We start from the raw sequence: 13,062 nt of genomic DNA on the forward strand, positions 1-13,062 counted from the left end.
CCATTATAATCGTGTAATGCCACAGCCTTGCCGTGTGCCCTTGGTCACAATCCCTGGTTCCCCATGTTACCCAGCACTGATGATGCTGTTGGAGACCGTGGGTGAAAATATGAGCATGATGGAGCAGGAGGCTGCTGGCCACACGCTGTGCTCCTGGCAAGGCTGGGAGCTGCAGACGTGTCACACGGCTTCTCTCTCACGGCCTCCAGGATTAGCTTAATAGCACGGGGAAATAACAGGATGAAAAATTCGCTCCCCTCCAAGCACTAAAAGCCAAGTTTCAAGGTTAATTGTCTGCCCTGTAGGAATAGCTTTTACACACTGCAAGGGGCTTAATTAGTGTCATTTTAGCCAAGCAGAGAGAGCTTGCCCTGGACCCATACTGCATGCCCCCAAGCCTATTTTCCTCTCCATGAGAGGTGATGGATTGCAGGCAGCTTCCCTGCACAAGAACTCAGCAGGGACAGGTTTAGGGTTGATCATGGAACCCTAAGATGCTCCTTGACAGCTGCTGCAGCCCCGAGCCCCATCCCTGCACCCACTGCGCTCTCAGGTCCTGCACTGAAGTGCTGGAAAGTGGCTGGATCCTGTCTCTGTCCCCACAGATGCCCCTGTTCCCACTGGCCAGAGGAGCACCCATCCCCACTGAGCACCCACTTGGGAGAACATGCTGCCAGGCCTGGCTTTAAGGAGAGCAGAAGGGGATGGAGGGAGTTTCTCTCCCCAGTTAGGGTTGTCCTGTGTGTTCCTACCAGCTTTGGGACATGGCCGCTCTCCATACAGCCAAGATTTGTTTTCAGCCCAACACTGATCCCAGAGCGAAGCCAGACATGGTCCAGCACCAAGGTGTGAGGAGAGGCAGCTGAACACCAGGGTCAGTGCCAGCAGCGGGGTCTCTGGTGGTACAGGGGCAGCCCATCTGCAGAGTGACTCTGGACTTTCCTAGCCCAGGCCAGTTGCTTTCCATTGGAGCATTCTTGACATCAGGAAGGGACCCATGGAGGGTCCCATGCCCTGGCTTGAGGGAGCCAAGCTGTAGTTTCCCATCACCCAGCACCCATCCTCACCGGGCTCCAGCTCACAGATCCTACAGGGATAGCCATGACCTCCTGTGCAATCCAGGCCAGGAGGCTGCCCTGGATGCCAGCCCATCTGGGCTGGAGCAGACCATGCAGAGGAGCAGCCTGTGATGATTTTAAGTTTTGTCCACATTAAAGAACTCACGGCAGCCCCCACTAAACCCATCTGCTGGTGAAGCCTCCTCATTCTTGCTCCAGCTGCACTTCCAGTTGGGCTTTCCTCCTCCCACATCCCACACTCTGCTGTGGGATTGTGGCCAGTGGGTCTTGGGGCCACCACATGCTCCCAGCTTCACTCCAGCCTCTTCCCCCTTTCTTCCCTGACCTTTGGATTCAATTTCTCCCTGTTAGCTGATGTCCAAACAGGGTCCCAGGGGCTCTCTACCAGCAGAAACAAACCACAGCAGCAAACATCCATCCCAACAGACAGGGCTGGCAGGGAGCCCCCACATCCCTGCCTGGGCAGTGACCCACATCCCAGCTGCTTCCCTTTTTTATGGGAATCTGTAAAAATAACCCAGTTCTTGAAAAGTGGGTGATGCTACAGGCAGGAACCCTGGCAAAGGGAATGTCTGGAGTTTGTTTGGTTTGTTGGAGTTTCCAGGTGGGTGTGGGAAGGGGAGATGCATGAAGGAGGGAATGGGGACAGCATCTTTCTTTAACACTTAAGGGGATTAAACATCTTAAACCTGAAACAAGGTGAGCAGTCTGCTTTGGCTTGGATGGGGAAACCTCAGAACTTCTGCTTCATGCCATTTTATACAATCAAAGAGCGGTTTGGGCTGAAAAGGTGAAGGAAGAGAAGCAAAAATTTGGCTCCAGCAGTTTCTTTTTGTTGAAATGAGTTGAACCATCACCCAGTAATGGCACCCAGCTCCCAGTCTGCCTATGGGAGGATCATTTCAGACAGAAATTCTGGTTACTCTGTTTGTGGGGGGAGTCCAAGGGCCAAAGCACTCACAGCTCATGCTCCCCTCCTGCTGCTGTGGCTCTGGGCTCATGGTGGTGAGGAGTGATGTATTTTTAATTTGTTTAAGGGAATTAAGCTCATCTGTGTCTGACTACTCACATGGCCCCCACTTTCATTAATTTCTGAGCCACTTGCCTGGATTCCTCTGGCTCTGGCAGGGGTTTGGCATCACGGGGAGACCAATTTCCTGCAAATTTGACAGATGTGGGTTGCTGGAGAGTAGCAGGAGACGCCATTTGCCCATTCCCCACAGTGGGGGATAGTTTGGGTCACTCACCATATCAGTCCCATGGGGGACATTTTGTGTTGCCCATTGTGTGCTGCTGGAGAGCAGAATGCTGGCAGCTGGAAAGCCTCTGCCCTCCTGAGATCCCCAGCTCTCTTTCCAAGGATCCCCAACCCTGGGACCCCTGACCTTCTTCCCAGGGTCCCCGACCATCTTTCCATCTTCCTTTTGAAACACTTCTGTGATGCAGCTCGTAAACAGACGCAAAAGCAGGGGGGAAAGAAGAGATAAGATAAAAATAACAGCAGCGGGAGTGGGTTTGAAGTAAATAACAGGAAGACATCAAAGAGGAGGGGGGAGTGATGCTCTGAGGAGGTATTTATAGCTGGCTGTATGGTTCCTCAGGATAGACCTCCGTGTCCCCATGGAGCCTCTTCCCTTGCCCCCACAAGCATATGTTTGTGTCCCTGGCTTACAGTCAGCCCTTCCCCAAGAGTCTTCCATGTGGATTCAGCCTGAAGGCAGAGCACATCCCCACAGCTTTTAGAGACCACTCAGGGAAAGGCTGATGCTCTGAAAATGCTCTGAGCCCAGCCCTCTGTGGCACTGAGCATTGGGATCAGGCACTTGCTGTAGGGGCTATCACACCTGGCACGAAGCAGCCTCCACTTCCAGGCTTTTTTCCCCTTGCCAAGTCCTCAATGAGAGCTTTTTCTCCCCACAGCCCTCCTGGGGGTCGCATCTGAGAGCAAGGCTGATTGCCTGGGAAAAGCCAGGCATCAGCAGAGCGAGGGATGAGAGATGGCCACGGAGGGAATGCTTGGTGCTCTGACTCAGCCCCCTCCATATAATGGAACCATCCCACCCCTCCTCGATGCTGCGGACAGCATTGGGCATCTGGATGGCTCAGCTAATGGGAACACCCTAATTAGATGTGTCTGGAGAAATGCACCTTATCCCTGGGCTGCTGATGTGCAGGGAATTTTTTGGGGGCTGGTTCAGCCCTTTGCACCTTATGGGCAAAGGCACTGGGGATGCACAGGGTGGTTTGTAGGTGCAGAGGAGACCTGGAGGTGCAGGAAGCATTAGGGAAAGCAGTTCAGCCTGGATGGACCCAGGGGCAGTGGGGGCTGTTCCCACCTCTGTCATGGGATGTCCCTGTAGCCAGGGAACATGGTAGCAGTGACCTTTTCAGCTGCCTTCTGCTTTGGGAAGCCTCAGCTTCTCTTAAAGCATCTGTCCCCACGAAAAAATACTTTGGAGGGATTTAGGGCTTTGGGGGAGAGCAGACTGGTATTAAACGTTCCAGCCAGCTGTGCAGAGTCAGGACCTTTTGGAAAAGGGAAATCTGGGTGATTTCCATCCACCTGGAGCCTCAAAATGTCCTCCTTCTTTGCAGCCATCTCCCAGGCTGGGGAAGCAGCCTCTGCTCCGTGGTGACTCTGCACACCCTGGCTGCTGCTCTCTAATCAGAAACGGGGTTTGCAATTCAGAGACACACAGTAACCCTGGGGACAAAACCTGCTGTTTGAGCCCAGCTCAGACGAGTTTGGGGAGGGAGAGACCTGATTTCCCACTTAGCAGACAGGTCACGATCGGTGGATTCATTGATCCCAGAAAGCAAAGCCTCCGCTTCATTAGAGACATGCTGGTGATGAACGCGGCCTCGGGGAGCAGGGAAGCTGTGTGAATCCTTCCCTAAATGTTATCTCCACAAGGTTCAGAGCGCAGATGTTGGGAAGCTCCTTCGACAGGATGGCTTCCTCTGGAAGGAGCCTGCTCCATCCCCACTGTGCCCATCACCTGTGTGGCTCTGAGGGGCACTGGAGCTCCCTGGAAATGCTGAGGCTGGAAAAATGCACCTTTATGCCTTTGTGTCTGCCTCTTCCCTGTGTGCTTCTCCCCACCGAAGTGTGACCGAGGCACAGTGCCCTGGCTCAAAGCAGTGCGAGCTGTGGCTGCGCCAGGGCAGAGCACCTGGGTGAGATCCAGCTTCCACATCACCCGGAGTCTGCGTGGAATTCCCAGAGCCTGGGGGGGGTTGTGAGGGATGTTCACCCAGAACCATGGACACAACAAGGCCTTGGAGAGCTGGTTCAGGTGCAGGCAGCAGGGGCAGGGCAGAGAAGAGGCAGCCCCATCGACTGAGCACATTGAAGCCGGGCAAGACCCTTGTGCAAAGTCCTGCTCCTGAACCACGACCGTACGTATACAAAATGTTCTAACTGTAATAGCCAGATCCTGCTCTGTCCTAGCTGAATTCCTGATTTTCCTCCCCAGGTCAGCTCCCCCAGAGGGAGGTTTCCATACTGGCTCCTGCCAACAGTTACTGGCAATAACTTCTTGATGCCCTTCAATGCAGCTGCTCAAGGCAGCAGATGGGGATGGGGGTTGAAGCTGAGCCAGACTGGCTGCTTTGCAAGGATAGCTAGCTCAGGATAAGCTGGGCTTATGCAAGTAGCTCCATCTACTCCCAAAGTTCCCGTTCCCTCCTGTAAACACTTATTGAGATACTGGTGTTCCTGGGAGCAGTTTCACTGAGGTAAGCATTGCCCACAAGCTGGAGCAGGGCCCTGCACCATCCCCTTCCCCGAAATCATGACTCTGCATGCTAACAACACCCACAGGCAAAAAAGCAAGGGAGGGACTGTGAGCCTTCCACATGGAAATTTTGAAGGTTTTCCTGGTTCTTTGCACGAGGGGAACAACACAGGGGACGTGGCTTTTAAGGAGGTTTCTGCTCCAGGGAATCACGCTGTGCTGCTGGTTCAGGGCATGGATGTGTCATCCTGCTCCTGCAGGTGTTAGGACTTCCTTTTGCCAACTCTTCCAAGAAAGCATCTCCCGTGGGCAAACCTGGCTGGCAGGACTCCCTGACGCCAGCACAGGCATCCTCAGTTTTCACCAGTGACAAGCCTCCCACGCCGTGACACGTCCCCTTCGCAGGGGCAGATCTTGAGCTCCCAAGCATTTGGCTCCAGTTTCTGGCTCATGCTGAGACATGGACGAGCTGGAAGCAAAGCATCCTCTACCCAGCTTGGCTTCCAGTTTGGGAGCGTCTCAGGCTTTTGGAGAATTTAGGTATGTGGAGGTGGTGTTGGTTGTTCTCTGTATCCCTGGGTATTTAAGGGAACTCAAGGAACAGTGGGGGCATGGAAAGGAGGAAAGGAGCAGCTGTCTCTCTGGATTTACATGGATCAGCAGCTGAGCAAGTCCTCAGCATAACCAGGGTGTAACTGGGAGCAGAGTCTGCCTCACATACCATATGCTCCCAATCCACTGCGCTCAATCAAGCCTAATAAAATTGATAGGGGAGCATTGAAAATCTTGTGATTAATTCTTTATGATCTGTAATAGGGGAGCTGTGTGCCAATTACTCAAGTAAATCATTCATCAGAAAATAAATAGAACTAACCTCCAGCACAAACACTAGAGGATTTCCACCAGGATTGCAGGTCTGGATTGCAGCATTACACTGCTGGTGACAGTACATTATCTGATGGAGGACACAGGACTAGCTGAAATTTTGCTGCTTCTCCCCAAGGTTTTGGCTGTGTGCTCCAGCATTATTTGTTGTTCTTCACCACACATTTCAATGCTCTGTCCTTGATCTCCATGATCCATCAGCACAGGCCCTTGCAGGTTTGCAGGGGCCAAACCCACAGGATTAGCTGTGTTTCAGGGCAGGTTTGAACATGGGGACCATGACATAGAGACATGGAGAAAAAGGAATGGGAACAAGACTTGTCTTTTATTTTCCCAGCAAGAAAACCAATCATCTGGCCTGGAAATTTTTCCTGGTCTTGTAAGGAGACCTGTCCCTCTGTGCTGAAGTTACTGGACTGCAATTTCCCAATCAATGTTTTCCCATTTCTAAGGGAAAATCACCCAACAGCTCCCTGCCCTAGATTTCCACATGTGGGGAATTTCCCGGGTTGTGCTTGAAATCTGAAATGCTCCTGAACAAACTGCATCTTGCCAAGCCACAGTGTCCTGCTAACACATATTCAGCATCCTTCGCCATGATGCAACTCCATATTCATCGGGGGCCTCTTGGGACCATGGTGGGATTTCAAAGGGCACTGAGGGAGTTCATGCTGAGAAAGGACTTGGGAAAGATGAGGGCAATATCCTCTTCCTGAACTCGGTGCTCAGAGAGTTGGATTAAAGGCATGCCATTGGGAGAACGGGAGGGATGGGCACATAAAATCCAGCCTTTGCAGAAAGCCCTATTTGTCTCCTGTGTCCAAGGTGGGGTGAAGGCCAGCATGGAGGGGCCCCACTTCCAGAAACATCTTCTTTCCCTCTTACACGGAAAAACTTCCATGGACAGGGAATTTGGCAGTGGAAATGGCAAGGAGGCTCAAGAGTGATTTGCTGTCCTAAACACAACTGAGCTGGTGGCAGGACACTGGATTCTGCAGCATGTGCCTTCACTGGGGTGACAGGACAGATGTTTCCATGGCAGCCCAGTTCTGCTGACCTTGAATGAGGAGCCAGTGAGACAGTTCATCCCTCTGTATCTCCTCACCATCCATCCCTCAGCCAGACCCATTCCTCCTCCCACTGTACTACAGCATCCTTGTACTTCCCCAGCTGGAAGTGCTGGCATCACCAGGACACCCTTCCCTTGCAGCTGGGAGGACAGGTTGGAGGTTTCTCCCTGCTAATTCCTCTTGGAGAAGGATGTTAGCATCTCACACCTCCCAGCCACCTTCCACCACCACATCCCCATCACCCCTCCTGCTGCTCCCAGCACCCAGCTGGTGGGACTGAGAACAAACATCCTCCCACCTGCTCCCACGGCCCAGCCCGGGAGATGGCAGAGGCGATAATTACACACTTGGCACAGCAAAATTATCCAGTGTGGAGGAGAAGAGGCTGGAAGCAGCTGGAGATCATCCATGGGGAACACTGCTTCCACCCACAGTGCCTCGGTGTGTGTCTCACCCCAAACCAGCCCGGTTTGTACTGCAAATGTGCTCCTTGGGCCCCTGTGTGAGCATCCCGAGTGCTGGAGCTGATGGTGCAGGTGGGGATGTGGGGATGTGCTGGTGCACCAAGGGGTTTGGAGCAGCAGAACTAAGGAAGGCTGGCTTCCCATGGAGCCAAACCCTGGGTTTTGCTGAAGTGTATCCTCCAAAGATGCTGTTTTCGTGGGGAGGGCTTCAAGTGAGCCATCACTCATGCACACTTTCGGTGCCTTCCAGGCACACCAGTAGTCAGATATCCTGTCCCTTCCCTGCTTCCATGAGACCTCTGGGAGGGACACTTGCAGCTCATTCACACCAAATTCCTTTTCAAATAAAATTTATTTCCTTGAAAAGCAGGATCTGCAAAAGCAGTGATCCTCAGGGACCTACAGGGATGATACTACCCTATCTTCCAGACAGGTCCAGGACTGTAGCCCATGAGCTGCACCAACCAGAAACATCATAGAGAGGACTGAAGAAGAAAAATGAGTAGTAATAATAACAGCAATAAAAAAAAAAAGAAAATATATATATATATATATACTGTACTGGCTGAAGGGAGAAGGCTTCAGTGAATTGTCCTTAAAATACATTTAGACTTGGCCTTACATTTTGCCCTTGAATGACTTATACTGGTCCAGCAACATTTAATTTCCTGTGCCAGGAGCCACTGTAGCTGGTGCGAGGACTGAACTGGGACGGGGCAGGAGATGGGCAGGAATCATGGAATCACAGAATGGTTTCAGTTGGAAGGGACCTTAAAGATCATCTCATTCCACCTCTACCCATGGCCTGGGAAACCTTGCACTAGGCCAGGTTACTCCGAGCCCAGTCCAGCCTGGCCTGGAACACTTCCAGGGATGGGGCAGCCACTCCGTTTCTCTGGGCAAAAGGCAATGGGCAGAGATCAGGCAAGGGGAAGGCACGGGAGTTGGCAGGGGACAGATCGGGGGTGGCAGTGCCCGCCTCTGCCCCCGCAGCAGCGCTGCCCACTCGGGTCTCGCTCTCTCTCCCACCAGGGCCATCCCACTCCCGGGGGCTCCGGGCGCAGTCCAGCCCCGGCCGCAGGGCCTCTCTCCGTCCCGCCGCGGCCCTGCCCGCTCACGCACCCACAGCGGACGCGGCCGGGCCGCCGGCGAGCTCAGCGTTGTCCCGGCCCGCAGGCCCCGGGCCCGGCGCGGCTCCGGGCCCGGCTCCTCCCGGGGAGGCGGGACCGCGGCTCCCGGCAGCGCCACCGCGGGCTCGGCGCTCGGCCCGGGCCGGGGGCGCGGCGGGGGCACCGGGCCATGGCGGGGCGGCCCGGGCCGGGCACGGGGCGGCGGGAGGCGGCGGCGGGCGGGGCCCGGCGCTTCCCGCGGGAGTGCTGCGAGGGGCTGGGCGGCCTGGACTACGGCCAGGTACCGGCGGGCTGGGAGCGGGCGGGAGGGCGGCCCCGGGGAGGCCCCGGCCTGGGTCAGCGAGGGAGAGCCCGGGGATGGATCCTCAACCCTCCCGGTGCCGCCGCGGGGCTCGGTAGATCCGCCGGGAATCGTCCCCCTACCCCGCCCCGGGTTATGCCGCAGGTGCAGCAGGCCTCGGGATGCTCGGTCCCCGGTTCCCCAGGTGCACCCACGGCCCTCCCCAACCCGGTTTCAGCTCAGCCCGGACGGCACGGTGTGAGCAGGAGGGCAGGCACTGCCCTGGCGCTGCGCGGAATGCCCGGGGGTGCTGCCACCGGCTCACCCGGCTGCCTCTGCACTTGTTTAAGTGCCCATGCGGCTCATCCAGGTATGCATTCATCTCTCCCTGGGATGCCGATACAGCTCTCACCCGTGCGCCCATGCAGTTCTCATCTAGGTGCCTGTATTGTTGTTCCCCGAGTGCCTGCGCAGCTGTCACCCGTGTGCCCGTTTATGTCTCACCCAGGTGCCCGTGCAGCTGTCACCTGGGTGCCCGTACAGCTCTCACCCATGCTGTTCCCACCCTCCTTGACTTTGGGGCTGTGATCAAACGGGCACCGCTTGCCACGGTCATTGATCCCCCCACCGTGAAGGAGAGGGCAAAGTTGAATGTTCTGTGCCTGTTACGTGGCTGTCCCAGCAGCTCTCAGAGACAGCTCATCCCATTAGGGCTCCCCTTTTATCCCGAAAAGCACACGCCAGGCACAGGCCAATCTGCTTCCCGCTGGCAGCCGCGAATTTCGTTGTTGAGCAGGAGAAAAGAAGGTGAGTGCAACGTTAACGAATGGTGCCTGCCAGGACTTAGTAGGTCAAGAAGCTTTTGTTCAGCCCGTGCTAGCACTGTGCTCAGCACCGTACAAAACGAGAGGAAAGAAGCTGTCCTGGTCCCACGGGTTTGCAATTGAAGCGGGATTAGACAGTTCGGCCCCGGTGCCAGCAGCTGCTTGGATTATGGACTGAGTCTGGAGGGACTAGGTCTGGTGGGGAAGGGCTGCTCGGGAGAGAAGGGAGGAGAGGAGAGGCTGTGGAAGGTGGGAATAAGGGGAGACGGGTCTGGATCAGGCCATGGGGGCTGTCCCTATTGTTCCTGCCTGTGTCCCCAGGGCTAGGATGAAGGAGCCTGGAGGATCTGTGGCAGTGGTGGTTTGAGGGCAGAGTGGACTCCCCTGAGGATCCCCCCTTTCCCCAGGGCTGTACCGTCTTTGCTCCTGCACTTTGCACCTTGGGCAGTCATGGCTAGGCAGGAGGGACTTGGAGCAACTGGATGTGCTCTGGGCCAGCATGGGAGCTGTTCCCACAGTCTTTTCTATGGGCTAGGAGGGGTGCTGGGTTTACCAGCTCCTTTCCATGGATGACATTGTGGCTCTGGTTCTTTTCAAGAGTCTGTGAGGAGCCAGTGGGAATTTCTGTCCCCGGACAGGTGAGGTGGAGCTGATACCTTTTTGAGCTGTGTCAGTCCCCTGGCATCCAAAGGACTTGAAAACACAGCTGTGTTGGGGAAGCAAAAACCTTCCACATCTCGATGTTGTCTTGGTTTTGTTTCAAGTGAGGGCTGGGCTATTTTGTTTCTTGTTTTCAAATGTTTTGACCAAGAAAAAAAAAGAAAAAGACGCTGTTTTTCATCAAATACCAGCACAGGGAGAGGGAGTGAGGACGGAGAAGCAGCATGGTTTACTGCACGTAAAAGTGCTGACAATGTCAGGGAGCCGTCTGAGGAAGAATCTCTCTTTCCTAAAAGATGAACAGCGAGTTTTAAGGGGTTTTTGTTGTTGTCATTAAGACAGGAAATATTTTTACAGCTCCTTACAGTGGAAATGCATTTCCTCCTTGCTGTGGAGGGGGTTTGCATCACTGACTTTATGGGAGACAAGTTTGAAGCTGACACAGTTCATTGCTAGGGGGCTCCATGCAGACTGGCATCCCTGTGTCCCAAGGGACACTGAGTTGCTATGGAATGGTGCTCCCTCTCTGAAAACACTCATGAGTTGGCAGCTGAGGGCTGTGCTCGTCCTCAGAGAAGCAGTGTCACCTCTGAACCTGTGTCCTTCTCACAGGCTGTGAGTGTGGGGCTCCTGAGGTTTGGGGGTGTGCAGCTTGGAGAAATCCCCATCCTTCTGGACTTTGCACCCTCACACAGAATTTTGCAAGTTGTAACAACACGTTGGTTAAGGGTAGTGAAAGGTTCATCTACCCTTGGGGCAGCTGGTGGGTTTGGTTTGAGGTGAGGTGTCCCAGTGGGAACGTGCACTCCAGTAACCATCCCTTCTTCCACAGGTGGATGTGGCAGCCATGGTGCAGCTCTTTGGCTACGTGGATGTGACCGACACTGGCTTCATTGTGGCTGTCCTCTCAATTGCCTTCAACCCTCTCTTCTGGAATGTGGTAAGAGCTGCTTTTGTGCCAGCTGCTCCTTTACTCTCAGCCTTCCTTTCCCAGCTCCCTTTGGGAGGAAAACCTCTCTTGAGAAATCTCCTGGGTTGGTTGGGGGTCCTGTGCACAATTAGACCTTAGGAGTGGATGAGCAGGGAGCTGAGCTGCAGCTCCTGGGGCTGGGGGTGACTGTGAGGGCTGTCACAGAGGAGGTGAAAGTGGGAGCCAGCACAGGATACAGAAGGAATTGGGAGCTGAGTTTGGGAGAGGGAGCAGAGCAATCAAGCCCATCCTTCAGCCACATGGCCCACCCAGCAGCCAGGCACTGCTCACTGCTGGGACTGAGCATGAATGGCATTAATCCCCATCAGGGTGGCTGCACTGGATATGTTGCCTGCTGCTTCCCCTTGAAATATGTTGGCAGCTGTTTGTGTGGATGGCAGGAAGCAAAAACAGCCAAAAGTTGGCCTGAAAAAATTCCTCCTCCACCATGCTGCAAAGCCTGGCAGAGAGCTGCAGGGTTGGCAGCAGGCCTAGGAGGAGCAGGATACCTGTGCATGGGTGATGTTTGCTCTGGCTGTGGCTGCCACAGTGCTTTAGGAGCCAAGGCTGGAGAAACCTCCACTGCCTGTTACTGCTGGGATCTGCTGCCTCCTTGCAAAACCAGCAGGAATCATTGCTAGCCCAGTTCTGGAGCATTCCAGAGCCAATATGCCAAGCAGGAAGCCCAGGCTGGCTGCAGGATGAGGTGACTCCCACCCTGCAGCACCTTCAGCAGCACAGCTGAGGCTTGGGGTAAAACATTCCTGTAAGCACTCCTGGGAATGGGATGTCATCTCAGCCATGATTCCCAAATCTGCCTGCCAAACCTCCCTGCAGGGATTCTCTCCCTGGAGAATTCTCCTTTAAAAGGCCTTATTTTTCCAGAGGGGGAGGACTCCTCTCTCTCTCTGAGTGCGGGGGCTCCAGAGATTGTCTCACGCTGGGCTTTGGAAAAGGGAGGCTCTACTGGCTGTGAGTCACTTTGGAAACCTCTGTTGGAGCTCTTTGTTGCAGCCTTCCTAATTTTTCATGCAACTTGTTATTGAAAAGTCTCACGGTGTCTGAAATGCGAGCTGGAATATGCCACATTATTTCGACTGCGGAGTCATCATTTAGCATAAAGAATCAATGAACAAGAAGATTCAGGATGTGGTCTCTGGGGGGAGAGGCTGGTTCCAGCGAGAAACTGCATGAAAGGCAAAGAAAAAAGTACTTTATTAGCATCTGCTGCTATGCCTGCAACTCGTGGGACGCCTGCAGCTTGGGAAATAGTGTTGCTTTTTGGAGCAGGAGTTTGGCTGCTGTTAAAGGACAGGGAAAGCCGATGTAAGAGCAGGAGGTTTTGTTGCTCTGCGCTGCTGTTGTCCCCTCGCAGGGACTGGAGAGCAGCACCGTTGGCAGCAGGTGGCACTCCAAGCCAGACGTGCAGGGCTGTGCCTGGGAGCAGGAGGTTTGAGTGAGCAGCCTGAGCTAGGTGTTGGGGATGCTCTGAGCGTGGCATTCTGTGTTTCCCCAGCTGGATCTTGCAGTCCCTGTGCCTCCGTCCTTGCTCTGCCCAAGCCCCCAAGCATCTCCCTGGTGTTTTCAGTCCCCGTGTGTGGCTCACACCAAGCAATGCTGGAAGGCTCTTGCAGGGAGTCTGTGGGTCCCTAAACAAGCCCCCACTGTTGGATACATTTCATCAAGAGTGGCCCTGGCTATCCTTGGATTTTCCCTGACCTGCTTCCTTTACCTCCTCCCCATCCTTTTATCCATGTGATCATTGTCCCTTCCCTGCACCCAGCTAGCAGCTCTTCTTTCTTTCCTTACTTCCCCACACAGACTCTCTCTGTCCTTGGCTTTTTGGTTTCCTTCCCAGAAGCTGAGATTGCTTCTGCATCTGAATTACTCTGGGTTTCCAAGAGCTTCAGTGCAAAGACTGGAATTCTGCACAGTGCCAAGCATTCTTTGCTCTCTCTGCTTA

General features: G+C 54.4%; 1 protein-coding gene across 1 annotated transcript in view; it reads left to right on the top strand.

The window, feature by feature from the left end:
- Positions 1–8,534: 8,534 nt before the first annotated feature.
- The window catches only part of PEMT (phosphatidylethanolamine N-methyltransferase), a 39,910-nt gene continuing 35,382 nt past the window's right edge, over positions 8,535–13,062 (top strand). Inside the window, exons 1-2 of the mRNA XM_062503750.1 lie at positions 8,535–8,645; positions 10,962–11,069. Of these exons, the coding sequence (XP_062359734.1) occupies positions 8,535–8,645; positions 10,962–11,069 (219 nt within the window). The remainder of the gene's footprint in view (positions 8,646–10,961; positions 11,070–13,062) is intronic.

This window comes from Cinclus cinclus, chromosome 16 (genome assembly GCF_963662255.1).
Source record: "Cinclus cinclus chromosome 16, bCinCin1.1, whole genome shotgun sequence".
Classification (NCBI taxonomy): Eukaryota; Metazoa; Chordata; class Aves; order Passeriformes; family Cinclidae; genus Cinclus; species Cinclus cinclus.